Consider the following 27,845-nt stretch of genomic DNA (forward strand, 5'->3'; position numbering starts at 1 on the left):
TTTCATATCCACACCCCTCCGGTGACGCAATCGTAATTTTCAACGTTGGACATTTTTTGCGAACTGTGTAGATCTTGAAAACAGCCGACGCCTTTTATCATTGTAAAAACAACATACTTGAACAAAAGGTAAGCCAATATCAACTATAAAGATATCGGAATTGAATATGCCCACAAGATTAATAACTTTCTTAAAAAATGGGTTGAAGTACATCTGAAATGGCGGAGGAAAAGGAGGTGAAGTGAAGTCGCGTCAACATTTTCTCGACCATAGCATAATGAAATTAAAACGTTCATTACTTAAGAACTTCTTAGTTGTTACATTTAAGATTTTTTTTAAACGACCCAGGTAGATGTTATGCACGAAGTTGCCATATAGGCTATTACAGTAGATATTGACAGATATTACAGTACAGTACACCGCCTGTTGACGATAGTATCTCCTGACCCGGTTGTTTTGTTAAGAGCCTCGGACGCTTGCGGAACATTTTTTGGAAACTTAAGGGACGTATCTATCATATCAGAGAGAAATCAATTTGATAAAACAAAATGTTAAATTACTACACACCTTTATAGGCTTAGTGTTCCCACACCTCCAAATATATCTCCAATATACATTGTCAATATACTTGTTTATTGAAGACAAAGGTGGCCACCTGTGCTAAACAGCGCTCCGAACACCTGTGTGTAAGTGTAATTGGGGAGGAAGTGTAGTTCCTCAACTGGTGTAGTTCCTCAACTGGGGGCTTTGCACAGCTTGTGGATCTGAGCAAAACTCTACAGTAAGTGTATCTTTTTTTATTTGAAGGATTCTTTCTCGCTGATATGAAAGACAAGGGGCATATCAACATGTGTTTCGAAAACCGGTTGGAAAGTTATGATTGTTGACTTTTTTCAACTTTAAAACACAGCATAGCAATTGTACACTGAGCAAAAATATAAACGCAACATGCAACAATTTCAACGATTTTACTGAGTTACAGTTTATATAAGGAAATAGTCCATTGAAATAAATTCCTTAGGCACTAATCTATGGATTTCACATGACTGGGAATACAGATATGCATCTGTTGGTCACAAGTTGGGCACGACACATCTCCTTCACATAGAGTTGATCAGGCTGCTGATTGTGGGCTGTGGAATGTTGTCCCACTCCTCTTCAATGGCTGTGCGAAGTTGCTGAATATTGGCGGGAACTGGAACATGCTGTCGTACACATCGATTCAGAGCATCCCGCACATGCTCAATGGGTGACATGTCTGGTGAGTATGCAGGCCATGGAAGAACTGGGACATTTTCCGCTTCCAGGAATTGTGTACACATCCTTGTGACATTGGGCCGTGCATTATCATGCTGAAACATAAGGTGATGGCGGCGAATGGCGGCGAATGAATGGCAATGGGCCTCAGGATCTCGTCACAGTATCTCTGTGCATTCAAATTGCCATAGATAAAATGCAATTGTATTCATTGTCCGTAGCTTATGCCTGCCCATAGCATAACCCCACCGCCACCATTTGCCAATCTGTTCACAACGTTGACATCAGCAAACTGCTCACCCACACAACGCTATACACGTGGTCTGCTGTTATGAGGCCGGTTGGACGTACTGCCAAATTCTCTAAAATTATGTTGGAGACCGCTTATGGTAGAGAAATGAACATTCAATTCTCTGGCAACAGCTCTGATTTTCAGTGCTGCAGTCAGAATTGCACGCTCCCTCAAAACAAGTTTTTTTCATGCTAGCAGTTTAATTGTCTAGTAGGCTATTTTTGAACAAGCTGCTGAATTTGTTAAACCAAATTGGTTTATCAACCCTCTACCAGTTGTCTGTACAAGCACACACAGTACCTGCGCAAGTGCAGGTTCTTCATTTCATTGTCCGTAGCTTATGCCTGCCCATAGCATAACCCCACCGCCACCATTTGCCAATCTGTTCACAACGTTGACATCAGCAAACTGCTCACCCACACAACGCTATACACGTGGTCTGCTGTTATGAGGCCGGTTGGACGTACTGCCAAATTCTCTAAAATTATGTTGGAGACCGCTTATGGTAGAGAAATGAACATTCAATTCTCTGGCAACAGCTCTGATTTTCAGTGCTGCAGTCAGAATTGCACGCTCCCTCAAAACAAGTTTTTTTCATGCTAGCAGTTTAATTGTCTAGTAGGCTATTTTTGAACAAGCTGCTGAATTTGTTAAACCAAATTGGTTTATCAACCCTCTACCAGTTGTCTGTACAAGCACACACAGTACCTGCGCAAGTGCAGGTTCTTCATTTCATTTCACTTCTCACATTATTTTACATTATGAAGCTTACTGGTAGTCCCCAGTCACATGTTGTTATCACAAGCACACAAAGACAAGAGACCGAAGACTTTTGATTCACTCATTGTTGTGCGGCATACACCATAGCATAGTTACAGTATGGAATTCACAACAAAATGTTTGCAGCTAAATATAACTATTAAGTTAACTGTCTAAAATGTCTTAAATGCTCTTTGGATTGCTGACATAGTAGCTAGGTATCTATCAAGTTTCACTCCATTAATATTTGTGCGTGCGTGCCCCTTGGGTGGAGTGGGATTTTTTGAGTAGCGAAAACCTTTTTGTAACATGATGTCCTTGCCGGGCTCATTCCCATTCACAAGGGGGTGATGGCAACGTTTTTTCATTTTGTCTTTTCATTTTGTGAAAACAAGGAAGAATTGGCTTTCCTTGCTAGTTTTTTTTAAACCTTTATTTAACTTGGCAAGTCAGTTAAGAACAAATTCTTATTTACAATGACGGCCTAGGAACACTGGGTTAACTGTCTTGTTCAGGGGCAGCATCTGCACATCTATCACTCCAGTGTTAATGCTAAATTGTAATTGTAATTATTTTGCCTCTATGGCATATTTATTGCCTTACCTCCCTACTCTTATACATTTGCATACACTGTACATACAGTGGGGCAAAAAAGTATTTAGTCAGCCACCAATTGTGCAAGTTCTGCCACTTAAAAAAATGAGAGAGGCCTGTAATTTTCATCATAGGTACACTTCAACTATGACAGACAAAATGAGAGAGAAAAAATCCAGAAAATCACATTGTAGGATTTTTAATACATTTATTTGCAAATTCTGGTGGAAAATAAGTATTTGGTCAATAACAAAAGTTTATCTCAATACTTTGTTAAATACCCTTTGTTGGCAATGACAGAGGTCAAACGTTTTCTGTAAGTCTTTACAAGGTTTTCACACACTGTTGCTGGTATTTTGGTGGCTGACTAAATACTTTTTTGCCCCACTGTAGATGTTTCTATTGTGTTATTGACTGTACGTTTGTTTGTGTGTAACTCTGTGTTGTTGTCTTTGTCACACTGCTTTGCTTTATCTTGGCCAGGTCTCAGTTAGGGCTGCCAACTGTCCCGTATTAGCCGGGATGTCCCTTATATTGGGCTAAATTGGTTTGTCCCTTATATTGGGCTAAATTGGTTTGTCCCATACGGGACCTCCCTTGTTCCGTATATTCATCCAATCACAGTATAGTGTAAACGCGCCAATTCCTGCAAAGTAATTTCTGTTATTGTTCGGTCGGTTTGGCATATCAAGGAAATATGGATAAACATGCAAAAAAGACTGTGCAGCTACAACAAACAATGTGAAGCAAAAATGTTGTGGGTTAATAAGCCCGTCAGTGGTGACTCGACGAAAGCTTTCTGTACTTTATGCGTCGGGAATTCTCAATTGGCCGTGAAGGGGAGAATGCCCTAACTCAGCATGCATCCACAGAAATGCACAAGGCCACGCTAGCTAAAGGTGCTAGCGATGTTGGTTCATTCTTCGTGACGTCTACTGCGGAAACTGACATAATTGGAAAACACCTCTCCGTTTACCAGTTATTGAGCAGTGCCAACAATCGCATTCTGAAAGCTAATTGCCCAGCTCACATAGCTCATAATGCCTGCAAGCACGCCTGCGATCAGCTGTCAGTGGATATTGAGACAATTGTTTTACAGATCTACAGGCACTTATCAGTATCTGCTTCCCGAAGAGAGGAACTGCGCGCATTTTTTCGCCTTTGTTGACATTGAGTGGCTTGAAATCCTGCGACATGTTTGCACACGATGGCTCTCTCTTCATCCAGCTGTCCATCGTCTCCAGCAAAGCTGGCCAGCACTTACATCATACTTCAGGTCCCTTAGGTAGACCTGTCCTGTGGAACTAAAGAGTATTTTTGAGTATGAAGAAAAAACAGAAGCTGCTGAGATTTATCTGTGCTTTTTCCACAAAGTGGGTGTGTTTTTGACCTACTCGTAAAAAAGCTGGAGGAAACAAAGCTCTGCATCACAGATGTTTTACGAGGAAGTCCAAAAGTTCAACATTTAAGATGCTTCAGCTGAAACAGGAGAGTTTTTTTTTCTGATACCAGACCAAGCAGCTGATGGGACAAACAATTGTCAGCATGAAGGTCCAAGCAGAAACAGGACTTTGAAGTTCTATGACACTGTCATTATATACATTGACAAGTGGTTTGATTTCTCACCAGAAAATGTAATGGTGAAACTGATCGGCCTCTATGAGGAGCTCTCCTTCACTGACCTGGAGCAGGTGGTGGTTGCCATCGAAATGACAGAGACGGTCAGTATGGACCAACTCTATGAGGAGCTCTCCTTCACTGACCTGGAGCAGGTGGTGGTTGCCCTCGAAATGACAGAGACAGTCAGTTTGGACCAACTCTATGAGGAGCTCTCCTTCACTGACCTGCCTCTATGAGGAGCTCTCCTTCACTGACCTGGAGCAGGTGGTGGTTGCCCTCCAAATGACAGAGACAGTCAGTATGGACCAACTCTATAAAGAGTGTTGTACTAGCCGGGAAGAAATACAGAAAGCCAGACAGGATACCACAAAATCCACCAGTGAGAAGCAGGTGGCAGTTTACCAAAACCTAGGGAAAGCCAACTTGATCAACATGTTCAGGATTGTCTCATTTGTCCTCAGTGTGCCAGACTCAAATGCCTTTGTAGAGAGGATTTTCTGTCTGATGACCATTAAATGGTCAGACTCAAGAAACCGATGTAGCACAGAGCTGATAAAAAATGAACTTCACATATCTGGGAACTGTGACTTGTCATGTAATGACTTCTCTCTGGCTCTGCAAGAGGACTGCTTGAATCAGTCAAGTATGTAGCCTTGGTGAGTGACTCATGCCCCTCTTTTGCATTTAAGTTTTTTTTGTAGTTTTTTTTGCTGTAAAGGTCCCAATTGTGATTCCTTTGATAATATATTTTGAGGTTTATTCACATAAGTTTACATAATGATACAGTTTTAGTAAAGCTATAGGCTAAATGGAATATACAAATGTTTTGCCTTTCCAATTGAATAAGAATATGAATATACACTGTATATTCATTCACACAACACCATACCCATACCGCCATACCCACAACACCATACCCACAACACCATACCCACACCGCCATACCCACAACACCATACCCACAACACCATACCCGTGCCACCGTGCACTGGCACGCCACCTTTTGTCCCTTATTTGGTAGTGAGAACGTTGGCAAACCTAGTCGCAGTTGTAAATGAGAACTTCTTCTCAACTGGCCTACCTGGTTAAAGGTGAAATAAATACATCAATTCCCATATCAACTAAAAATAGAATGCCATCATGTTTTGGTCACTGGAGGGAAAAAGCACATGGCTAGCTCGTTGGCTACAGCAGGTTCTACCATTTCATAATAATAACTAGTTATTACTTTTAAACTAAATTCCTTTTTGGGTGGATTCTTGTTGTTTGGTTTACTGTTTCAACAGTCGCTAAGATTATATTGGGTTATCAATGCAAAATAGGTTACTTTAATGTGGGGATGGGCATTTGACATTTTTGGGTACTCCGTTTTTTTCAACACAAGGCCTGCGCTGGAAAGAAATGTGTGCGTATTTATCTATAGGCCTGTGTCAACATGCCTAATTTATCATAACCATTACAGATAACAAATCCTAATTGCTAAATTGCCCCATATAAAGTACCAATCAAATGTTTAGACTCACCTACTCATTCCAGGGATTTTCTTTATTTTTTTACTATTTTCTACATTGTAGAATAATAGTGAAACCATCAAAGCTATGAAATAACACAAATGGAATCAATCATGTAGTAACGAAAAAAAAGGTTAAACAAATCAAAATATATTTTATATTTGAGACTCTTCAAAGTAGCCACCCTTTGCTTTAATGACAGCTTTGCACACACTTGGCATTCTGTCAAACAGCTTCATGAGGTAGTCACAAATGCACATTTGTACAACCAGCTTCACAAATGCACATGTAGAAATGGAACACTAGAGGCAAAGCAAATTAACATGGTCTTCAAGACAAAATAAATAAAACAATTGGGACAAAATGGAACTGTGATCTCTGGCTAAAGAACGAATTACATTGCAACACTACGAATCGTATGTCTGCGTAGAGCTTGTAGTAAGCTTAAGTATTTTGCATTTTGCAATCAAGCTCCTCTTGGTAACAGAAGAGAATCCCCTCCTGGATCAAGAGGCTTGCTGTCTAATATTTGTTTGAGTAGCATTTTTGAGTTATTTGTATAACTGTATGAGCTGGGATGTCTGTACTCCAAATAGTTTGTGTAAAAGGTTTGCATGTTAGCATTTAGCTAGCATTTGCTATGGGATTTTACATGTACTTGTTAGCATTGAAAACCTTCTGATTGGAAATAGCGCCCCTGTTGTTTTTTATTGCCGGTATTGCTATATTGTATTTACTTTGCCACCATGGCCTTTTTTGCCTTTACCTCCCTTCTCACCTCATTTGCTCACATTGTATATAGACTTGTTTATACTGTATTATTGACTGTATGTTTGTTTTACTCCATGTGTAACTCTGTGTCGTTGTATCTGTCGAACTGCTTTGCTTTATCTTGGCCAGGTCGCAATTGTAAATGAGAATTTGTTCTCAACTTGCCTACCTGGTTAAATAAAGGTAAAATAAATAAAATAATGCCAGTATTACGGTATGGCACAAAGTCGGTATGATGGCACAAGGTCGGTATGGGGGGGGGGGGGGGGGGGGGGGGTTATACTTGCCTAACATATGGAATTGTTTTAAGATGAACATACCATGTATCATTTAGCTATCGGATTTAGAATTTAAGGACCCTGTAGGTATAAAAGAAATACATATATTTACAAATTATTTGATCAAATATAGAATTTGCCCATAGAAACACATTAAATGACACGTTCATAAATGGCAAAACAGACAGTCAAAATATGTATCCTAAGGAATATGATTTTGAAGTGTATGTCTTATATCTATGAGATATAAGAAAGCTCAGATTTCTTATTTTTTAAATGTATTTTTAACACATATTTAACCCATTCATTCTTTAACCTGTCTGGCACCAGTGGGACAGTAGCGTCCCACCTGTGCATTTGGATCCAGTGAAAGTGCAAACAAAAATCTCATAATTAAAATTCCTCAAACATACAAGTATTATACACCATTTTAAAGATAATCTTCTTGTTAATCCAGCCACAGTGTCTGATTTCAAAAAGGCTTTACGGCAAAAGCACACCATGCGATTATGTTAGGTCAGCGCCTAGCCACAGAAAACCATACAGCCATTTTCCAACCAAGGAGAGGTGTCACAAAAGACAGAAATAGCGTTAAAATGAATCACTTACCTTTGATGATCTTCATCTGATGGCACTCCCAGGTCTCCATGTTAGACAATAAATGTTAGTTTTGTTCGATAAAGTTCATCTTTATGTCCAAATACCTTTTTGTTTGCGCGTTTAGTCCAGTAATCCAAGTGCACAAGGCACTAAGTCCAGACGAAAAGTAAAAAAAGTTCCATTACAGTTTGTAGAAACATGTGAAACAATGTGTAGAATCAATCTTTAGGATGTTTTTATCATAAATCTTCAATAATATTCCAACCGGACAATTACTTTGTCTTTAGAAATGAAAGGGAACGGAGCTCACGCCCACTGCTGTGACTAAACTCAAGGCTTTCAGCCAGACCACTGGTTCAAACAGCTCTTATTCGCTCCCCTTTCACTTTAGAAGCCGGAAACAACGTTCTAAAGACTGTTGACATCTAGTGGAAGCCTTAGGAAGTGCAATCTGACCCCATTTACACTGTATATTGAATAGGCAATCACTTGAAAAACTACAACCTCAGATTTCCCACTTACTGGTTGGATTTTTCTCAGGTTTTGCCTGCCAATGGAGTTCTGTTATACTCACAGACATCATTCAAACAGTTTTGGAAACCTTAGAGTGTTTTCTATCCAAATCTACGAATAATATGCATATCCTAGCCTCTGGGCCTGAGTAGCAAGCAGTTTACTCTGGGCACGCGTTTCATCCGGACGTGAAAATACTGCCCCCTACCCCAAAGAAGTTAACTGATACCTGGTTACCTTCAGAAGAGTCCTGTGACACTTGTGGGTGATTAAAAAGTGAGTATACACAATGCCTACTGAAAAGAATAGTGGGTATACAGCGTTTTTCCCCTACTACACCACTGGGCTAAAGTCTTCCACTCAGGGACCAGACGCGAACCTGATGAAATTACTAAGAGAAGCAATGTCCTTCTCTATGTCTATGATTAATTTTTAATCCCAAAGTAAATAGGTGTTGTCTTTCTGGCGGGTGAAGGATGTGTTGCTATGCACAGAGGCCTTCACCCCCTCTTATACCCTGTGTCATTCACTCATTGAGACATTCATTTTTTGATTCCCATGAGTTGCTTGCAAGGCACTGAATGAATGCCTCGTAACAGTGCTCTGTGAGGGACTGGGGGGCCCAGAAGGCGTACTGGTGTGTTTAATTATCCAGGTCCTGCAAAATATGGATCCCTCGGCTGTCCTTACTCAAGCCTCTGGTATTCTGCTAATCTGAGTGGGCGTATATGAGTCAGTGGTCATTGTGTGTCTGTGTGTATCCATCCTGAATCTTTTCAGCAGTTCCTCTATTTGTTCCTTTCTTTGTTATATCCTCTACAGTCTACATTCACTCCCCAGAATCTAGCTGCCATTTTTGGATCCCCTTTGCAGCCCTCCCCCGTTCCTGTCCTTTCTGCCCCCACATTCTCTCACTCCTCCACCAAGATTCCAACTGTCCCCCACCCCTCTGCTCACTGAGTATCATGCTCATGTTTTTCATGCATGTGTTTTCGATAGGGAGTCGACAGGTCCCTTAAGCACAATTACATTGTCACATTGACAGTTAGGCTGGGGCCTACATTGTTATAACACAATTGTTACATTGCTGTAATAACACAACATGGAGAAATAACTAACTGAATCTGCACACAGTTTACCAAATGCTGAGCACAGCTAGGGGAGGACTTACTTTATGTATCACAATGACTGGTCCCTATGGTCAGAGTGGTTTTCTGGGCTGTGGAGTGCAGCTCTACAACCTATCATTAGCCTGTAGTTTTCATAGTTTAACCTCTTCAAGAGTTTTTTAAGAGGGCAAATTACTTGTGAGTGACCCATCAAGGCCAGAGGATGTAGGCTAATCCCAGGATAGAAAATGATAACATTCACTCTGTTTATTAAGCGATTTGATACAAGAGTTGGCTGTTTGACATGTTCAAATGTGGTCCCTGAGTTTCCTTGCCCTTTAGTGGCTCTGTTCTGAGTAGTTTGTTGTTCCTCTCTCAAAAAAAGAGGAAACCAAAAAAGGAACTGAGATTTTCCCAACCTCAAAAAGGAGGCCGACCTTATCCCTGCTATAAATTAAAACCTCACAATTCTCACATGTAATCCTCATGGGTCATTCTGATGTTTTATTTATTCAAATGATTATAAGAAGAAGAGGAAACATCAGGGGCTAAAAGGTTGGGAGTTCAACACACCATAACTAAAATTCATATATTATAGATTATACAGACAGAGGGGATTGATAGCAGCACCATTGATTTATGGGAGCACATAACTTTGGTTATATGTAGAACAGAACCATGGTGTTCCTGTTGACATGATTGATGCGACTACTCTGGCAGGATGGAACCAAATGGCTTATTCATGCATCATCGTTTGCTTGGTATTTGACCCTGAGTGTGTTTTAAGAGCATAACCCTGAACCTTGACCCCTTTCTGCAGCCCCAACACAGCACAATGAGAGGCTTAAAGTGTGGCCAAAGAGTATAACATAGTCTAGTAAATAACTAACACGTGGCCCCTTACTTTGGGGAATTAGATCTTCAGGGTTTGTTGTTTTGGGTCCCAAATGAACATTTGGAGAGTTAAGACGGGTTAGATTTGGACAGTGTTGAGTGCGCTATTTAATAATGTGCTCTAATTTTCCTATTATTTAAGGAGAGTGAAAATGGGACAGAAAGACACTGAGCATGAGCGAGAGAAAGTGCAGAAAGAGCAAGACAGCCCTGCTGCTGCAGGGAAAAGAGGGAGGGGGGATGTGGGGAAGTGAGATGGATTTCCCGTAAATCACCATCAACCAATCACAGCTCCTACCCAGGTTGGCAGTGGGCCAGTGGGATCAAGCGACACCAAGCAACCGAGATACACAGCAAGATTACAGAGTGAAGTAGAGAGAGAGAGAGACTTGAACGAGACCTATATTACAGAGCGTGAGTTATTATTTGTAAGGATAGGGGTATATGCGAGCAGAATATTTGACTTCAGTTTAGTTTAGTGAAAAACGGATAACCAGAAGAGACTGCAGACCTGCCTCTGTCGGTAGGTCTATGTTTCCTTCCTCAATGTCTATTTTTCCATCCAGTTCTTTGTCAAAGGGCCTGTTCTTACTACCACCCCACTTGATTTCAGTTGGGGTGTGGTGCTGTGTTTTGGAGGAGGGGTACGTGTGCGGGTCTCTCGCTTTAGCAGGAAGTGATGATCAGTGAATGAGAAAGCTGGTGTGCCTGGTCAGAGTCTGGGTGAGACAAAGTGTGTGGAGGAGGGGACAGAGAGATAGACAGGAAAGTGGAGAGTAAGAATAACAATAACGAGGCTATATACAGGGGGCACCGGTACCGAGTCAGTGTGCGGGGGTACAGGTTAGTTGAGGTAATCTGTACATGTAGGTGGGGGCGAAGTGATTATGCATAGATCACAAACAAACAGCAAGTAGTAGCAGTGTACAAAAGGGGGGTCAATGTAAATTGTCCGGAGGCAATTTTATTAATTGTTCAGCAGCGTAGTTGAGTATTTGCTTGGCATTTACCCTGGCAGTCAACCTGAGCTTGGTGTGTCATAAAGGGAACAGGGCACCTGTCTAAGGGAAGATCAAAGGGGGAAAGATAAAACTCCTGTGAAGTGCTGGCACACTGATGCAACATGCAGCAACCCTATAGCTCTGCAGCTCTAAGCTTACAGTGTTCACTAAGCAGGCCAAGGTCCAAAGCCTCTCTGGCATTTCTCTACTGAATTAATGCTCAGATCAGAGGGGTTTTCATTTGAAAGACATACTCCATGCTTGATGCTTGTTAACTGACAATAAATACAGGAATACATCATACACCCATATACTGTTGTTGTACAAACATAAACTATGCCATGTTTGACCAGTCTAGCTCATTGCATGTTATCCCAGCAGTTTTCATGTGTATTTTATTTCGCATAGAGGCTGTCAGAGAGTTTCAACTTAAGGTGTACATCTTGGCAGGGGTTGTGCAACATTGTTTTGTGCTGCTCGACCTATATTTCACCCTCCAACACACACTCCTTCTATTCTGTGGAACTGAGGCAGGCCTGTTCCTTGAACATGCCATGTAGCAGTCTTCACAACACAACTACTTCCTGGTGTTAACTACACAGTTGTAACTGTCAAAACAAGGCCCGTGATCGAGTTTCCTGTTTCATTCGCTCACCGCAAAACGTGAAGTTTCAGCAGAGAAGGAGTTGCGATCAAGTTTCTGTGTCAAGCATACACTTCCTCCATGTTGAGAAAGTGATGTGTTTCAAATCAAATCAAATTTATTGGTCACAAGAAAAATATTTGCTTTCGAACTTTGGAAAGAGGTGCAATACAAGGCAGAGATAAACAATTACTAGATTGACTTGTTTCACCGCCACACAAAGCCGGCCATTGTTCTGTTCTTAGCAGGTGCAAAGTTCAGTTGACATGAGGAAGGCTCTTTTCAGAAGTGAATAAGCTATACTGGAGTTTTTGATAACCCACTTGATGTCCCTGCAATCACAAGCTCTGCTCTGCTCTCTGCTAATGGACAGGTGTGAGCATCGCTTAGATCAGCAAGTTGGTAGTTGTGGAGATGTGCTTCAAATGAAGTGCTGTACACTGAGCTGTTCAAGGACGGACCGTTTTGAATAGTTCAACCAACAGCGAAGTTAGTAAACAGGATAAGACCATGTTTTATTCTGAATTGACATCATTTTCTGTTTCCTTTTCCAGCAGGTGAGATGGCAGTGAGGCAAAGGATCTTTAACTCGACCAGACCGTTCTCAGGGTCACCCCAAATAGAGCTGAAGGGGTCTTACCCAAGCCTCCCCAGCCCAGAAGACAGGACGAGTGACGAGGAGGTGAAGGAGAGCAAAGGGGACTTCATGCCTTGTTTAAAACCCAGAATAATTAAAGTCCTAACGAAGGGCACAGCAGAACAAGTGGGTGAAGCAGGTCCACTGAACTATCAAAAGAACTCGTTCATAGCCCAGGCTGAATGTGAGTATACTAAGGAGGGCAATACTAGTTTTGATAGGGTTAATTGCAGAGAGAGAGAGAGAATGGCACCAAGCTAACACCTGCTGTCTGTGCTTCCCCAGGTGAAACCCAAGACTCCCAGCAGTTCAGCCCTTCCTGCTCTGAACGCTCCTATGTCGGGTCCCCCAACTGCTTAATCAACCGGTATGACCTCACTTATCCCTCCATAACACACTCCATTATCTCTTCTTACAACTCTCTCAATCTTTGGGTTTCTTCTTTAGCTACAAAGCATTGGTTAAACCACTAATGTCTTCTTACAGTTTGGGTTTTCGTGACAGTACTGCATTCACACAGGCATTGCTGTTGTCTTCCACAGGGACTCATCAGAGCACAACAATGTGGCGTGTTCCTCCGCAGCCTCCAACCAGGACCAACCAGGCTCCCCGGCCCACCGCTCACCCAGGAAGAAGCCAAGGAAGAAACAGAAGAGGAAGGAGAAGAAAGAGGAGCAGAGGGAGACAGGGAAGCAGAGACAGAGACGTAGAGTACCTTCTGGTGTCCCTGAGCAGGAGACCCAGACTGGCAGTTCTCCTCAACTGATCCAGACCCAGGTAAGATGAGCACTCTAACCTGTAACCTCCTACCGTCAGACACAAAATGGATGACGTTGAACTTGAAGTGCCTTTCTTGTGATTCATAGTCTGTAGTATGAACCGTAGACAGTCTCATATAGTGTTTGAGCTTCTATCAGCAAACATCCTAGCACAAACATTAGCTTTCCAACCGGGAGGAAGTGATTCAGAGAACTCTTGACTGTCTGAGACAAAGCTTCCTTTCAGGTGTCCATAGACTTGTAGCCTCACCCACACAGATAGGTATCTGTGTCAGTATCATTACCTGGAGGTGAAAGCTCTTTCCTGGCAGACAGTCACCTTTAATCACCTGGTGGTGGGTTTGTCTTTTTCCCCTTTAGCAGGACGCTTCAGAGCACCAAAGTAACATCAGCACTTCATACAGTAGCAGTATCCCGAGTTTAGAGGCGCATGACGCAAGACGCCCCCCTTACCCCCTCCAGGACTGCAACAGGGGCCCCAGCCATTCCCACCTCTACTGGGGCCCCCAGGTGTTTAGCCCCCCCTCCAACCTCTCCACCTATGGGCAGGAGAGTGACTCAGACTCTCCTCTCAGCAGTGTGGGAGACTGTTCGTTAGCCCTAGCAGGGCTCAGGGGCAGTGTCAGTCAGGAGGACCGATGCTACGCAGGTCCCTTCTGCAAAGACTTCTGCAAAGACGTGGAAAGAGATGTCAGGGAGAAGGAGGGAGAAGTCTCAGAGACTGACACCAACGAGGGCCTGATCTTCAATAAGGTAACTTTCCAGACTGCAGTAGTTGTCGATAAATGCGGTTGTTTTACTTGTGGCTTTTTCTGATTCCTCCTTATTAACTCAGCCAATTGATCTCTCTCATTTCCTATTAGAATATTCAGCCTGTGAATTATGAGTACAGGGAGGGGAAGGACTACAGCCTCTGCAAGTCTATCAACACAGGGTCATACGGGGAAGTGCACAGTGTGCAAGACAACAGAACACACTTCAGATTTGGCGCCAAAAAGGTACAACAGCACTTACACTCTGTGTATACATTATCTGTGTGTTACCTCTCACTATTGATAACTATTGAACTCTCTTCTCCCTCTCCTTCTTCCCAGATTCTCCTGAAGAGTTTTAGTAGTGAGGAAGTGGGTACGTGGAGTGCCCTGAAGTCTCCTCGCGTGGTGGAACTCTTCGGAGTGATCAGAGAGGGGCCCTACGTCGTCCTCTTCATGGACCTCAAAGCTGGTGAGCTATACACTATACTGTACCTCGATCTCAGGCAGTGACCTAGATGCTAGTTATGTGCTGGCCAGCTGTTTGTTCACCCTCACCCACCCGCAATAGCTAATAACCCATCCGCAACCACAAGACTATATGTGATAAAGTGACAATCTGAGGCCTGCACCTGACACTAACTCGCTATAATATCGAAAAATTCTGTAGGCTACAGTCAAAGACGATATAATACTTTTTTTGACAAGGGGTGCAGATTTTCTCCTGATTTTAGATATGTTTCAGCTTATAATTTCCAACATTTTGGTAGACTATTTGTTGGTCAACTATAATTAGATACATGCAGCTTCTCTTCTGTCATTATATGTTGCCCTCAAAGACTAAATGAACCCCTGCTCACCAGATTGTCATAAATCAATAGAATTAATGCTTTAATCTAGTTGACATCGGTAGAGTTTTTCTCTGTCATCTTCTTTCGTGGAGCAAAAACGTTTAGAGACCAAAAAAGAATTTAAAGGAGAACGATTTTCTGTGCTAAATTTCCGAATGACATCAGTTTGACCGGTTGTAAGGAAGTAGAAAGCTGTGAAAACAACCCAACATGTTTTTGATAACATTTCAATTTGGCTTGGATGCATATTTTACGTGGTTGAAATACTATCAGCATTTATGATGCTGATAAAGATAAATACCATCTGTAGAGGTACTAACTGAGCATTTGCATTCTCTCAAGATGCTGAAAGAAAGAAATCATATTTCTCCACTCCTGTTCCTGAGTCAGAATTTTGCCTACATTTGGTGTATCATTTTACTGCAAGAAATCCTTAATTTTGCAGGAGTTAATATTAAGGCTATGTGAGGTTATAGACCTAGAGTCAGTGTCCAGATTTCAGTTTCCATTAAACCCATCGGAACAGTAGGCTACAGTTCCCTTGAACTTCCCTATTCGAAGTCCTCTTTATGCACTAATGCATGATAGCATAAAATAATTAAAGAACAACCTCAATGTAGCCTATAGATATAGATTGCGCAGGAATTATACATTTATGGATTTTTTTACATGTATTGTTTCTCATTATTCAACCCGCCCGCCCACTACCCACCCGCGCTTCATCCACACAATATTTAATGACCCTAAACCCGTCCGGGTTATGAGTCAACCAGGGTATCACTACTAGACACCTCTGTTAAGAGTTTCTCGAAGGATGCCTCAAATCACCGCTATGATTTTAAGGTGATTTTCCATCACCCACTCACCCCTCCTGCCCTCTTCTCTATTATCTGCTTCTAGGCTCTGTGGGTCAGCTTATTAAAGAGAGGGGTCGGCTACCTGAGGACCTGGCCCTGCACTACCACTGTCAGGTCCTTGAGGCGCTGGAACATCTGCTGAAGAGACGAGTGCTGCATCTGGACATAAAGGGTAGGCCGAGATATGAGATAATGAAAATGGCTGACTTATGAACAAAACCACAGCAGAAGGTTCATAAAACACACGGTAACTGAATGCCTGGGCACGTACACTGACTCTTACTAGGCATTTTCAAACTAGGTTTGATTATGGCAGATATTAAAACAGTAACTACAAGACTTGTCTAATCAAATCAAATTGATTTATATAGCCCTTCTTACATCAGCTGACAGCTGATATCTCAAAGTGCTGTACAGAAACCCAGCCTAAAACCCCAAACAGCAAGCAATGCAGGTGTAGAAGCACGGTGGCTAGGAAAAACTCCCTAGAAAGGTCAAAACCTAGGAAGAAACCTATAGGAACCAGGCTATGAGGGGTGGCCAGTCCTCTTCTGGCTGTGCCGGGTGGAGATTATAATAGAACATGGCCAAGATGTTCAAATGTTCATAAATGACCAGCAGGGTCAAATAATAATAATCACAGTAGTTGTCGAGGGTGCAGCAAGTCAGCACCTCAGGAGTAAATGTCAGTTGGCTTTTCATAGCCGATCATTAAGAGTATCTCTACCACTCCTGCTGTCTCTAGAGAGTTGAAAACAGCAGGTCTGGAACAGATAGCACATTCGGTGAACAGGTCAGGGTTCCATAGCCATAGGCAGTTGACATGTAAAGAGGAATAGAAGAAGCAGATGTTCAGGATATTCATATTTTGATTCATATGTTGCCTTGGTGAGAGTAAGTTGTTTCTCTGCTGTTTTTGCAGTTGTTATGTGGAACACAAGAGTGGCAGATCGTGTCTTGATCTCCCGCACCTGTGTTGTGAAACCAGAGCACCACAGGCTGAGAACGCGCCAAGCCGGGAATTTCCCACAGCGTGACTCACCGCTACTCTTTAGAGGGCGCATGCGCTCGCCAGCCAGAGAGAGGGAGAGACAGAACTAGAGGAAGAGAGAGAGCGACAGAGCAAAGGATAGACAGTTGGAACCACATGGCTCAGTGCTCAGATGCCACCTGGTGTCAGATATGCCAAACCACAGGCACAGATACAACAGGGAGGTTTTGCCAAGTCACCTGCTGCCTGTCTATTATGCTATAAGCCCCAGATTCATTCCTTCCCCAACAGCTGTTTCTTAATAGCCAACATGACTTGGATTTGACTCTTTTTTCCCCCCTGGTTACCAGAACATTGCCTCGCCTGCATAGCTACAGTGCTGCTAAATATGGCTGTCTCATCCCAGAATTATAGAACAACAATAACCAAATCCAGTATATACCCATAGATTAACATGTGTGTGTGTGTGTGTGTGTGTGTGTGTGTGTGTGTGTGTGTGTGTGTGTGTGTGTTGCAGCGGACAATGTGTTGCTGTCAGAGGATGGGAGGGACACTTTTCTGTGTGACTTTGGACAATCTGAGAGAATGGACATCGGTGGACAGAGCCTAAGTGCATCCCAAGGAGGTAGAAAAATATGAACTCAAGCCCCTACTAGACGAAAAAGGGGGATACACCAAAAACAATAAAGTGTTTGACCTGGTTGTCATGTCTGAATGTATACTCTGTGTATGTGTGTGGAAGCAGATCTGAAGGGGACAGAGACACACATGGCCCCGGAGATTGTGAAAGGGGAAACCCGCGGAGCCAAAGCAGACGTGTGGAGCAGCTGCTGCATGTTACTGCACATGCTCAATGGCTGCCAGCCCTGGACACGATACTACTCCCGCCCACTGTACTTCAAGGTATCATTCAACACAACACCACCCTGTCTTCATACTTGACGTCTGACACATATGTAGCTTTTGATGTTTAAAAAAAATATTAGGCCTCCGATTGGATTGAATCTTCGTGTCGTGGATTGATTGTTCATGTGGCTATGGTTACAGATAGCCAATGAACCACCGCCTCTGAGAGAGATCCCGCCCGATTGCAGTCCCTTCACTGCTGATGTCATAAAGGTGGGACTACAGAAGGAGCCCACCAAGAGGGCCTCCGCCTCGGAGCTCAAGGGAAGAGCAGCCAGAGCTCTGAGAGAAGGTGAGGGTGTAGCACCACCACTGTTTTTAGATCAGTCCTTAGATTTTATAACTGACTAACTAACCTACTGTGTGTCTTTAGTGGGAGGACTCAGCAGCCCCATTAGAGGGTTCTATAAGGAGCCCCTACAGATAGATGACAGCCCCAGCCAGTCTAGCCAGCCCTGGCCACCCTTTAGCAGAGACACCTGCTCTGAGGAGAGCCCTGAGCTATGGCTGGAATCCATGAACCCAGGGAGCAGGGAGCTGAACAATGATGAGGAGGAGGAAGGCAGTGAGGCAGACACAGAGGAGACAGCCTCACCTCGCTCTCTACTGACACAACTCCATGAATGGCAAAATCCCAAGATGGCCGACGGCACCTCCAACGTATCTGAGCTGGAACTGCGCAAGCTGGAGAGAGGTAAGGGTTGTTGAAACATTCTGTGTGTTTGCTGTCTGTCAGTCTGTGTATCTCAGTTCATTTTACTTGATGTATATCTATGTGTGTCTATATCAACTCAAGTCAACTCCTCTGTTCTTACCGCTCCTCATCTGCTTGTCTGCAGAGTTTTACCTGACCAGTCTGTCTCAGCTGCACTCAGCAGAAACCCAGGAGCAGCTACTGTCCTGCCTGAGCAGCAGTGACTGTTACTCCAACAGGGACTTATGGGACAGAAAGGTAGCCCACCATATAAGCCTGCCTTACCTGACATGTTAGATAATATGAACAGCTGTAGAGTGTGTAATGTGTTTCTGTGGGTTGATATATGGGTCTCTCAGGTCACATTAATCAGCCCATTCACGGTTCTCCCTCTCTTTTCCCTGTCTCCCTCCTCCCCTAACTACAGGACTCTGGCCGTTGGTCCATCAGCCCAGGTGACGACCTCAGCTCCGGTGTGTTCTCCTACAACAGCCAACCGGACGGACAGATTCTCAGTATGGACTGGCTGGTTCACCAAAGCCACCTGTCTCCACCCCGATGCTTTGAGGGTGAGCGACATCTCTAGTTAGCTGACCCTAGAAGGTGCTACAGCTCAGGATGTTTAGATAACAGGATCATGTCATATTGTTTCCCACTGGATAGCACCTCATTCCCATAGCAATATCACTCATGCTGAGAAAGCATGTGCAGTGCACTCATGTTGGCTGTTTCTCTGCATTGTGATTGGCTCAGGAGTTGACGTCTGCATCACGGGCGTAAATGGGCAAAGCATCCGGATACGAGAGAAACGCAGGGTGAAGGTGGGCCACATCGCCACGGGGATCAGCGACCAGGTGAGTGAGGACTCATGGTTGAGTTTTCAATATGCCTCCCCTGACAACAAGTCGTGCACAACCATATTTTCATTTTGATGCTCTTGTCCTTTTCACAGGCGACTACACACAGGCCTTCATTACACCACCTGTGTCTCTCTCTCCCCTCTAGATCTCCGAGAGGGTGTTCACCATGGAGACTCAGGAGCGGGAGCCAGTGGCCCATGATGAGGAGGTGCAGGACTCTGGCCTCCTGCTCCGCTGTGTCCCTGCTCCTGACTACTGCCAGGCCTGGAGATGGAGGGTCAAGGAGGGGGTGCTGGAGACTCGTGACTGAGCCATTAACTCCCCCCACTCATCGGTAGCAGTCACATCAAGCATCAGGACTGTGAACTCACTCTTGTACGCCTGTCTCTGTATATCCTGCTTTTTATCAAACTGTGTGTTATGTCTAAATCTTGTTAGAATCGTACCCTTTCTTTCAATTTTCGCCTAAAATGACATGACCCAAATCTAACTGCCTGTAGGGCAGGACCTGAAGGAAGGATATGCATATTCTGGATACCAATTGAAATGAAACACTTTGAAGTTTTTGGAAATGTGAAATTAATGTAGGAGAATATTAACAGCAGGGGTTCAAACTTTAGAACCCAGTTCCGACATTCAAGTATAAAAATGTATTTTTTAAAACAAAACTATGCTCAATTTTATCTCTGGGACCCTCATGACAAATCAGAGCAAAGATTACTGAATGTAAGTACATTATTTATCTTCAGAGGTGAATGTATGAGACCAGTTGCCACGATAAGTGTTTTGTTGTGCACTCTCAAACAATAGAATAGTCTTTTTTCACTGTAATATCTGTAAATGGACAGTGCAGTTAGATTAACAAGAATTTAAGCTTTCTGCACATAAGTGTTTGTCCTGGATAGTTGGATGTTACTTACGTCATTCTAGGTATGTTAGCGGGACACCAATCCCGTAGAGGATAAAGGGACAAATGTAATGCGTTTCTTATAAATGGATATCCCTGTACATTACAGGAGCGCACACACACACGTGTGTGGTGTTAGTATTCTCTTTAGAGAAAATGGTTCATGTGAATGAGCTACAACTGCCTTTTCTCAAAGTAAGGTATGGAAAGTCCAATACTGTAAACCTAGTATAATTTTATACACCAAAAACGACAGCCCTTTTCTAAATTTCGCTAGAGCACACCCAACAACAGCACTGAGCCAATAAGATGTGCATAGGGCTGAGATGTTAACCTTACAGGAACATTGAATCATGTCATGAAATAAAAGCTATACTCTGGAGTATTTCATATCCATTTGCTGATCAAGAGGAAAGATTCAATCCAACTACTACTGGACACTGTTTAAATATGCTCCCAGTTGAGAATTAGGGTACAAGGAAGTAGTTTTAAATTAATCTCATTCACACCCCACAATCTTGTCACAGCTTAATAAGGATCGCAATCCATAAAACTTTTTTTATTTTATGTTCATATTACAACATACAAAAACAAACAAGTGTCACTGCAAAAAGATTGGTTTTGGGGGACCAGAGTTTTACAAAAGATATAGAAAAAGTGAATATCAAAGCAATTTATTGTAGAAAAGAAAAAAGGACCAAGGCACTGACAACTTAAAAGAAATAAGAAAGCTTCCTTATTTTAACACATTAACAAGGTGTATAAAAAGAGCATTTGATTGTAAAGGATTATGGTATGGTCTGCTTTTAAATAGCCCACCATAGAATACAGTACTTTGAACACTATGCTGAGAGAGGTAAACATCTGTGAGAGAAGGACAGTGCTGTGTGTCTGCAGTAGAAATGCGCACGCACACACACACACACACACACACACACACTTGGAACATCTGTTGATCCTATGATCACGCGTAAATAATCAGACACACACCCCAAAATGCATACTCCAGCAAAGAGATACCATGAAGAGAGGGAGGAAGAATGATCAGATAGGAAAAAGGAGAGACTCAATGGAAGAAAAGTGCAACAGAAATAAAGCACAGGAGGAAAGCATAGCAGATTCTCATGGCTGACCTGGGGGGGGGTCATTAGACTTAAGCAACAAAATGTCATGCAGCGACTTGTTTGTTTGCAAGAAATAAAAAAATAAATTAATTAAAAGATGTGCCCTGGCCGAGTCTCTACACATCTCTTTCCATCCTTCTCTCCTGTGTGTGCGGTCAAGAGCTGCTCACATATTTCAGCGTAGGGAACAGAGGCAAGAAAAACCTTGAATCTGACTCAATCGTTTGCCATTGATGGATGGAGGGTGGGAAAGAGGAGTGGTCCGAACGTTGCTGCTTTTCCATCCCCAACTATTTTTCCTCACCCCAAAACAGTTCCCATTTACCCCCACATGTCTACCTCTACTACCCAGTTTCCCCCCCAGTCTTATGTCCCCCCCTCTTTGTCCTTTCTTCTCTTAGGCTCTCCTCCCCCTCACATCTTGCGGATGACCAGCACAGTAGTAAGAACTCCAGCGAGGAACACCCCCACGGTCTGCCAGGTGGGAGTGCCAAAGTAGGAACGGATTCCCTCCTAAGAATTAGGAAGACACACCATTGTCTTCAACCACCACCACAATTTCAAAAAGACATCTGTAAAAAAAACATGTCAATATGGGGAAAGCACATCTACGGATTCCTTACCCAGCCACCCTGATCCCTAATCCAGTTGATCACATGATCTCGCAGGTAGTCTGTAGCCCAGCTGATAATGGTTCTGATGATGTCGGGGACCTTGGTCAACAGAGCCTGAGGAGAGAAAGACGATGCAGTCTTATTGCACAACGAAGAAGCCAACTCATCACAAAACGTGTAAATTTCAGTTCCATTCCAAGCGCTGCGGTTTACAAAAGTGACTCTATTCTGACTGAGATGAGCCCTGTTTCCTTTGTCTAACAGAGGACAAGAGAGTGCGAGAATGATTGAGAGAGAAAGGAGAGCTAAATAAAATACTACCACTCTCCACCCTCACCTTGATGACCAGCCGACAGGCAAAGTAGAAAAGTGCCACCACCCTGCCCCAGTTGAACTTTCCATCAGAGAAGATCTCACGGGCCACTCTCATAAAAACATCATGGCTGGGCTGGAGTGCAGTATCATTTAACATACTGAAGGGGAAAACAAGAGATGCTCTAAGTATTGTACAAATTCCAGAGGTCAATTTAAGCAAAGAGCTGGAGTCCCTTTCTAAGTCCTTGATTTAAGATACCTTTGGAGTTGTGTATTGCCATCCAGCTCATCTCCAATCTGCTGCAGGCAAAGGGCCAGTTTCTTGTGGTTGGGGTTACACAGCTCACTCCCGCCCAACTGGGTCCGTGTCACTGACAACTGAGTACTGCTGTCAGCATGGCGAAGAACCCGCTCGTAGATGAAACTGCGAAGAGAGGGTCCCGGCTAAACAACTAGCTAGTATATTTTGATCCTTGTCTGATTAATCAGGCTGTAACAAACAATTAACTGGTACAGTGGGGAGAACAAGTATTTGATAACCTGCAAAAATCGGCAGTGTTTCCTACTTACAAAGCATGTAGAGGTCAAATTTTTTATCATAGGTACACTTCAACTGTGAGAGACGGAATTATAAAACAAAAATCCAGAAAATCACATTATGATTTTTAAGTAATTAATTTGCATTTATTGCATGACATAAGTATTTGATACATCAGAAAAGCAGAACTTAATATTTGGTGCAGAAACCTTTGTTTGCAATTACAGAGATCATATGTTCCCTGTAGTTCTTGACCAGGTTTGCACACACTGCAGCAGGGATTTTGGCCCACTCCTCCATACAGACCTTCTCCAGATCCTTCAGGTTTCGGGGCTGTCGCTGGGAAATACGGACTTTCAGCTTCCTCCAAAGATTATCTATTGGGTTCAGGTCTGGAGACTGGCTAGGCCACTCCAGGACCTTGAGATGCTTCTTACGGAGCCACTCCTTAGTTGCCCTGGCTGTGTGTTTTGGTTCGTTGTTATGCAGGAAGACCCAGCCACGACCCATCTTCAACGCTTTTACTAAGGAGGTTGTTGGCCAAGATCTCACGATACATGGCCCCATCCATCCTCCCCTGAATACGGTACAGTTGTCCTGTCCCCTTTGCAGAAAAGCATCCCCAAAGAATGTTTCCACCTCCATGCTTCACGGTTGGGATGGTGTTCTTGGGGTTGTACTCATCCTTCTTCCTCCAACAGGGCGAGTGGAGTTTAGACCAAAAAGCTCTATTTTTGTCTCATCAGACCACATGACCTTCTCCCATTCCTCCTCTGGATCATCCAGATGGTCATTGGCAAACTTCAGACGGGCCTGGACATGCGCTGGCTTGAGCAGGGGGACCTTGCGCGCGCTGCAGGATTTTAATCCATGACGGCGTAGTGTGTTACTACTAGTAGTGTCCTTATACAGCTCTCTGGTCTTGGCCATTGTGGAGAGGTTGGAGTCTGTTTGATTGAGTGTGTGGACAGGTGTCTTTTATACAGGTAACGAGTTCAAACAGGTGCAGTTAATACAGGTAATGAGTGGAGAATAGGAGGGCTTCTTAAAGAAAAACTAACAGGTCTGTGAGAGCCGGAATTCTTACTGGTTGGTAGGCGATCAAATACTTATGTCATGCAATAAATGCAAATGAATTACTTAAAAATCATACGTGATTTTTGTTTTAGATTCCGTCTCTCGCAGTTGAAGTGTACCTATGTCAGTAGAATGAAAATACACACCAGAACCATATACCTTGCAGATCTCTAAAAAGTCTGGTAAACAATATTTCCCTGTGGAAATGTCTCAAATTTCGAGCGTCTGAAGGACAAACCGCACAGACAACCGGTAATGCAAGTATCAATGGAAATTGATTCAACATTCTGGCTTGTAAGGAACATCTACACGATTTGGCACTCCAATGTTTCAGGCTATATCTACCAATTAAATTGTGTATTTCAGCCTAATTAAATCAGGCAATTGTGAATAAAGATCAAATTCAGGAGTAAACATGAAGGTATACTCACTCTGTCAGTAATGTTCTTCCCAGTTCTAGTACCTGATCAGTTCCATTACCTGAGAACACAAAGCAGCACTGGAGTCAGTACTACCAGGACATAAACCAAGGGCAGGTAGAGGCAATTTAAGACAATGCCTATGTGTGGGTAGTCTGGCAAATACTGAATTCTTGAAGTCCTCCTGACTGAGTCACGTGGGTAGCGTCAGCCAGGCTAATGTATGCGTGTCTGTCAAATCGAAACTGGGCCGTCATAAAATATGATGTAATGTTCTAAACATGTTTGAAATGTGACACACAAAGATATTCTTGAATAAGTAGCTACTGAAGTATGCATGTCTCATGACCAGTTCAGTGTGACATTAATTCATGTAAAACAGTTAAAACACCAGCTGGCTCATTTTCAGAAGTTGACTTGTCAGCTGACATTAGTAACAGCTGGACTGGTCCAAGATGTACTGCAGTTAGGCTAGTTGTCTGTGATGTTTCTGGAATGACAACAATTAAGTACAAAGACTCAGACTGCCACATCTGGCCCTCCCACCCCTACAGGAGGGCAGCTCCCACTCAGCCCAGTCCAATCACTTCTGTGTCCTAGCACCCCAATGGTGGAACCAGCTTCCCCCTGCCCATCTTCTGAAAACCAGTGAAACCTTACCCCTTTAAAGAGTATCTTAAATAATCACACAGCGCCCCCCCCCCCCCCCCCCCCCCCCCCCCCCCACTTTAGAGGGAAAAATTTACTTTCCTATAATTGTGATATGTGGTTTACCCACCTTGCTCTCTTAAAATAAGTACACTAACTGTAAATCATTCTGGATGAGCTCGTCTGCTAAATTACTAAAATACTAATTAAAACACAGCTAGCTAGCACTCACATACTAATCAGTCTGTAATACACAATTGGGTATATACAGCCTGAAACAAATGCCTGCAAAATCATGTAAATGTTCCTTTCCAGAATGTTGAATAAACTTTAATTTAAACTTACTATACCGATTGTCTGTGTGGTTTGTCTTTCACCTGCTTGAGATTTGAGACAAAATATCTCCAGGAAAGTGTTGTTTAACAAACTTTTTAGAGAGCTGGTAGGTACAGTTGAAGTCAGAAGTTTAAAATTCAATATCTTAGGTCAGTTAGGATCACCACTATATTTTAAGAATGTGAAACATCAGAATAATAGTACAGAGACTGATTTATTTCAGTTTCTTTCTTTCATCACATTCCCAGTGAGTCACAAGTTTACATAAACTCAATTAGTATTTGGTAGCATTACCTTCAAATTGTTTAACTTGGGTCAAATGTTTCGGGTAGCCTTCCACAAGCTTTCCACAATAAGTAAAGTGAATTTTGGCCCATTCCTCCTGACAGAACTGGTGTAACTGAGTCAGGTTTGTAGGCCTCCTTGCTCGCACACACTTTTTCAGTTCTGCACACACATTTTATATGGGATTGAGGTCAGGGCTTTGTGATGGCCACTCCAATACCTTGAGTTTGTTGTCCTTAAGCCATTTTGTCACAACTTTGGGAGTATGCTTGTAAATTGTAAATGAGAACTTGTTCTCAACTTGCCTACCTAGTTAAATAAAGGAGAACAAAAAAATGCTTGGGGTCAATGTCAATTTGGAAGACCCATTTGCAACCAATCTTTTACTTCCTGACTGATGTCTTGAGATGTTGCTTCAACATATCCACATCCTTTTCCTCTCTCATGATGCCATCTATTTTGGGAAGTGCACCAGTCCCTCCTTCAGCAAAGCACCCCCACACCAAGATGCTGCCACCCCCATGCTTCACGGTTGGATGGTGTTCTTAAGCTTGCAAGCCTCCCCCTTTTTCCTCCAAACATAATAATGGTCATTATGGCCAAACAGTTCTATTTTTGTTTCATCAAACCAGGGGACAAAATTACAATCTTCGTCCCCATGTGCGGTTGCAAAACATAGTCTGGCTTTTTTTTAATGGCGGTTTTGGAGCAGTGGCTTCTTCCTTGCTGAGCGGACTTCCAGGTTATGTCAATATAGTACTTGTTTTACTGTGGAAAGAGATACTTTTGTACTCGTTTCCTCCAGCATCTTCACAAGGTCCTTTGCTGTTGTTCTGAGATTGATTTGCACTTTTCACACCAAAGTACGTTCATCTCTAGGAGACAGAACGAGACTCCTTCCTGAACGGTATGACATCGGTGTGGTCCCATGGTGTTTATACTTACGTACTATTGTTTGTACAGATAAACGTGGTACCTTCAGGAGGTGTTTGGAAATTGCTCCCAAAGCTGAACCAGACTTGTGGGGGTCTCCAATTGTTTTCTCTGAAGTCTTGGCTGATTTCTTTTGATTTTCCCATAATGCCAAACAAAGAGGCACTGAGTTTGAAAGTAGACCTTAAACATCCACGGGTACACCACCAATTGAATCAAATGATGTCAATTAGCCTATCAGAAGCTTCTAAAGCCATGACATCATTTTTTTGAATTTTCCAAGCTGTTTAAAGGCACAGTCAAGTTAGTGTATGTAAACTTCTGACCCACTGGAATTGTGATACAGTGAATTAGAAGTGAAATAATCTGTCTGAAAACTATAGTTTGTTAACAAGAAATTTGTGGAGTGGTTGAAAAACAACTTTTAATGACTCCAACATAAGTGTAAACTTGCGACTTCAACTGTATATGGTTCAGTACCAAGGTAAAGGTTGTTTAATATAGGATATTCGCTTTACTCGTCAATAGCTATTGAAACAAGCATGCCATGACAATTAAAATGTTCTAAATCAGATTTAGGATGGATAATAATCCAGACCATTTTCTGTATGAATTTCAAATTCGGTTCAGATTACATTAGACTTACACACAAAAGTTGTCGATTGCTCTCCATCCTCCCGTGATTAAGAATATAACGTTACAATACTCCATGTCATGGCATGCTTGGTTCAATAGCTATTGACGAGTGAAAACCGAATATCCAAAACAAATGTTTGGGCTGTATATGTAAATACCAATTAACTGTTTATCACATACAGGCTTACAAGCTAGCTTGATGAGAAAAGGAAACAAGTTAACTGTAACACTTTTCCCCTAGTTGAACAGCTAGAAAACAATAATGTAGCTTTCCTAGGTAGCTAGCTTACCCAGTCATGTGTACGGGCATGTTTCAGAGATGGGATGGATGTTATGTTAGCTCGTTGACTGGCTAGCTCGACGCAGCTAGGTCAAACCGACAACAAAAATCAATTATTTAACAAGTAAGCTAAATCGTGACAAATACTTTTCCTTCCGGCTCACGATAATTACGATATCAGTACCACGGTTCCGTATCGATTGCGTTGATCATAGTCATGTCACTTACCTGAATCGCCTCCTCCCGACAGCGCTGCCATCTTGTACTAAGATTACTTTGAGTCCGCGTCCGCCTGAAGTCATGTGACATATGTTTACAGTACCAGAGGAGTGGCTTCGTTTTGCTCGTTCACGAATTCCAGCTTGAAAGAACACTATGTAGAAGGCCAATAATATTTATGAGTAGCCAATTTACAAAATACTTAAATTACAGCAAGTTTAATTAGCAATGAATACAAATACTTTGACACAAATGGAATCCAACGTTCCGCTTCTGCCTTGCCCTTTCTTAAACGTCATATCCTGTCCTTTCTGACTTCTGTCCGTCACGCGCATGCTTAGTTCT

At 42.7% G+C, this 27,845-nt stretch overlaps 2 protein-coding genes across 12 annotated transcripts; one reads left to right on the forward strand and one right to left on the reverse strand.

Moving 5' to 3' along the window:
* LOC109893356 (mitogen-activated protein kinase kinase kinase 14-like) lies at positions 1-25,156 on the forward strand. 8 transcript variants are annotated; one of them, XR_002255751.2, is made up of 17 exons: positions 1-128; positions 12,397-12,663; positions 12,765-12,846; positions 13,022-13,256; positions 13,619-14,011; positions 14,122-14,256; positions 14,353-14,482; positions 15,762-15,890; positions 17,227-17,334; positions 17,452-17,612; positions 17,757-17,907; positions 17,989-18,309; positions 18,455-18,567; positions 18,737-18,878; positions 19,063-19,163; positions 19,315-19,544; positions 21,602-22,546. XR_002255751.2 is itself a non-coding variant. In XM_020486550.2 (16 exons), exons 2-16 carry the CDS (start codon positions 12,405-12,407, stop codon positions 19,477-19,479), a joined length of 2,625 nt encoding a protein of 874 aa, XP_020342139.1. In that variant the 5' UTR covers positions 1-128; positions 12,397-12,404; the 3' UTR covers positions 19,480-21,300. The 8 variants fall into 8 exon arrangements, 6 of the variants coding, with proteins under 6 accessions (XP_020342139.1, XP_020342142.1, XP_031689931.1 ...); XR_004211279.1 differs by having other exon boundaries at positions 2-128; positions 17,455-17,612; positions 21,602-25,156; XM_020486550.2 differs by lacking the exon at positions 21,602-22,546 and having other exon boundaries at positions 19,315-21,300.
* Positions 20,598-27,808, reverse strand: LOC109893357 (apoptosis regulator BAX). 4 transcript variants are annotated; one of them, XM_031834072.1, is made up of 7 exons: positions 27,743-27,804; positions 27,510-27,654; positions 24,176-24,224; positions 22,389-22,553; positions 22,152-22,287; positions 21,824-21,928; positions 20,598-21,713 (listed from the first exon to the last, which is right to left on the reverse strand). In XM_031834072.1, the coding sequence occupies exons 2-7, from the start codon at positions 27,538-27,540 to the stop codon at positions 21,615-21,617; spliced, it is 585 nt and encodes a 194-aa protein (XP_031689932.1). In that variant the 5' UTR covers positions 27,541-27,654; positions 27,743-27,804; the 3' UTR covers positions 20,598-21,614. The 4 variants fall into 4 exon arrangements, with proteins under 4 accessions (XP_031689932.1, XP_020342144.1, XP_031689933.1 ...); XM_020486555.2 differs by having other exon boundaries at positions 27,510-27,808; XM_031834073.1 differs by lacking the exons at positions 24,176-24,224; positions 27,743-27,804 and adding an exon at positions 27,292-27,367 and having other exon boundaries at positions 20,615-21,713; positions 27,510-27,612.
* Between the last annotated feature and the right edge of the window lie 37 nt (positions 27,809-27,845).

This window comes from Oncorhynchus kisutch, linkage group LG10 (assembly GCF_002021735.2).
Source record: "Oncorhynchus kisutch isolate 150728-3 linkage group LG10, Okis_V2, whole genome shotgun sequence".
In the NCBI taxonomy this organism is placed as follows: Eukaryota; Metazoa; Chordata; class Actinopteri; order Salmoniformes; family Salmonidae; genus Oncorhynchus; species Oncorhynchus kisutch.

Coding starts and splice junctions, on each gene's coding strand:
- LOC109893356 (XM_020486550.2), top strand. CDS start 12,405: ATGGCAGTGAGGCAAAGGATCTTTAACTCGACCAGACCGTTCTCAGGG. Junction 15,891..17,226: donor GCTGCATCTGGACATAAAGG/GTAGGCCGAGAT, acceptor TGTGTGTTGCAG/CGGACAATGTGTTGCTGTCA. Junction 17,335..17,451: donor CCTAAGTGCATCCCAAGGAG/GTAGAAAAATAT, acceptor TGTGTGTGGAAG/CAGATCTGAAGGGGACAGAG.
- LOC109893357 (XM_020486555.2), bottom strand. CDS start 27,540: ATGGCAGCGCTGTCGGGAGGAGGCGATTCAG. Junction 24,225..27,509: donor GTCGGGAGGAGGCGATTCAG/GTAAGTGACATG, acceptor TTGTGTTCTCAG/GTAATGGAACTGATCAGGTA. Junction 21,929..22,151: donor CCTGTCGGCTGGTCATCAAG/GTGAGGGTGGAG, acceptor TTCTCTCCTCAG/GCTCTGTTGACCAAGGTCCC.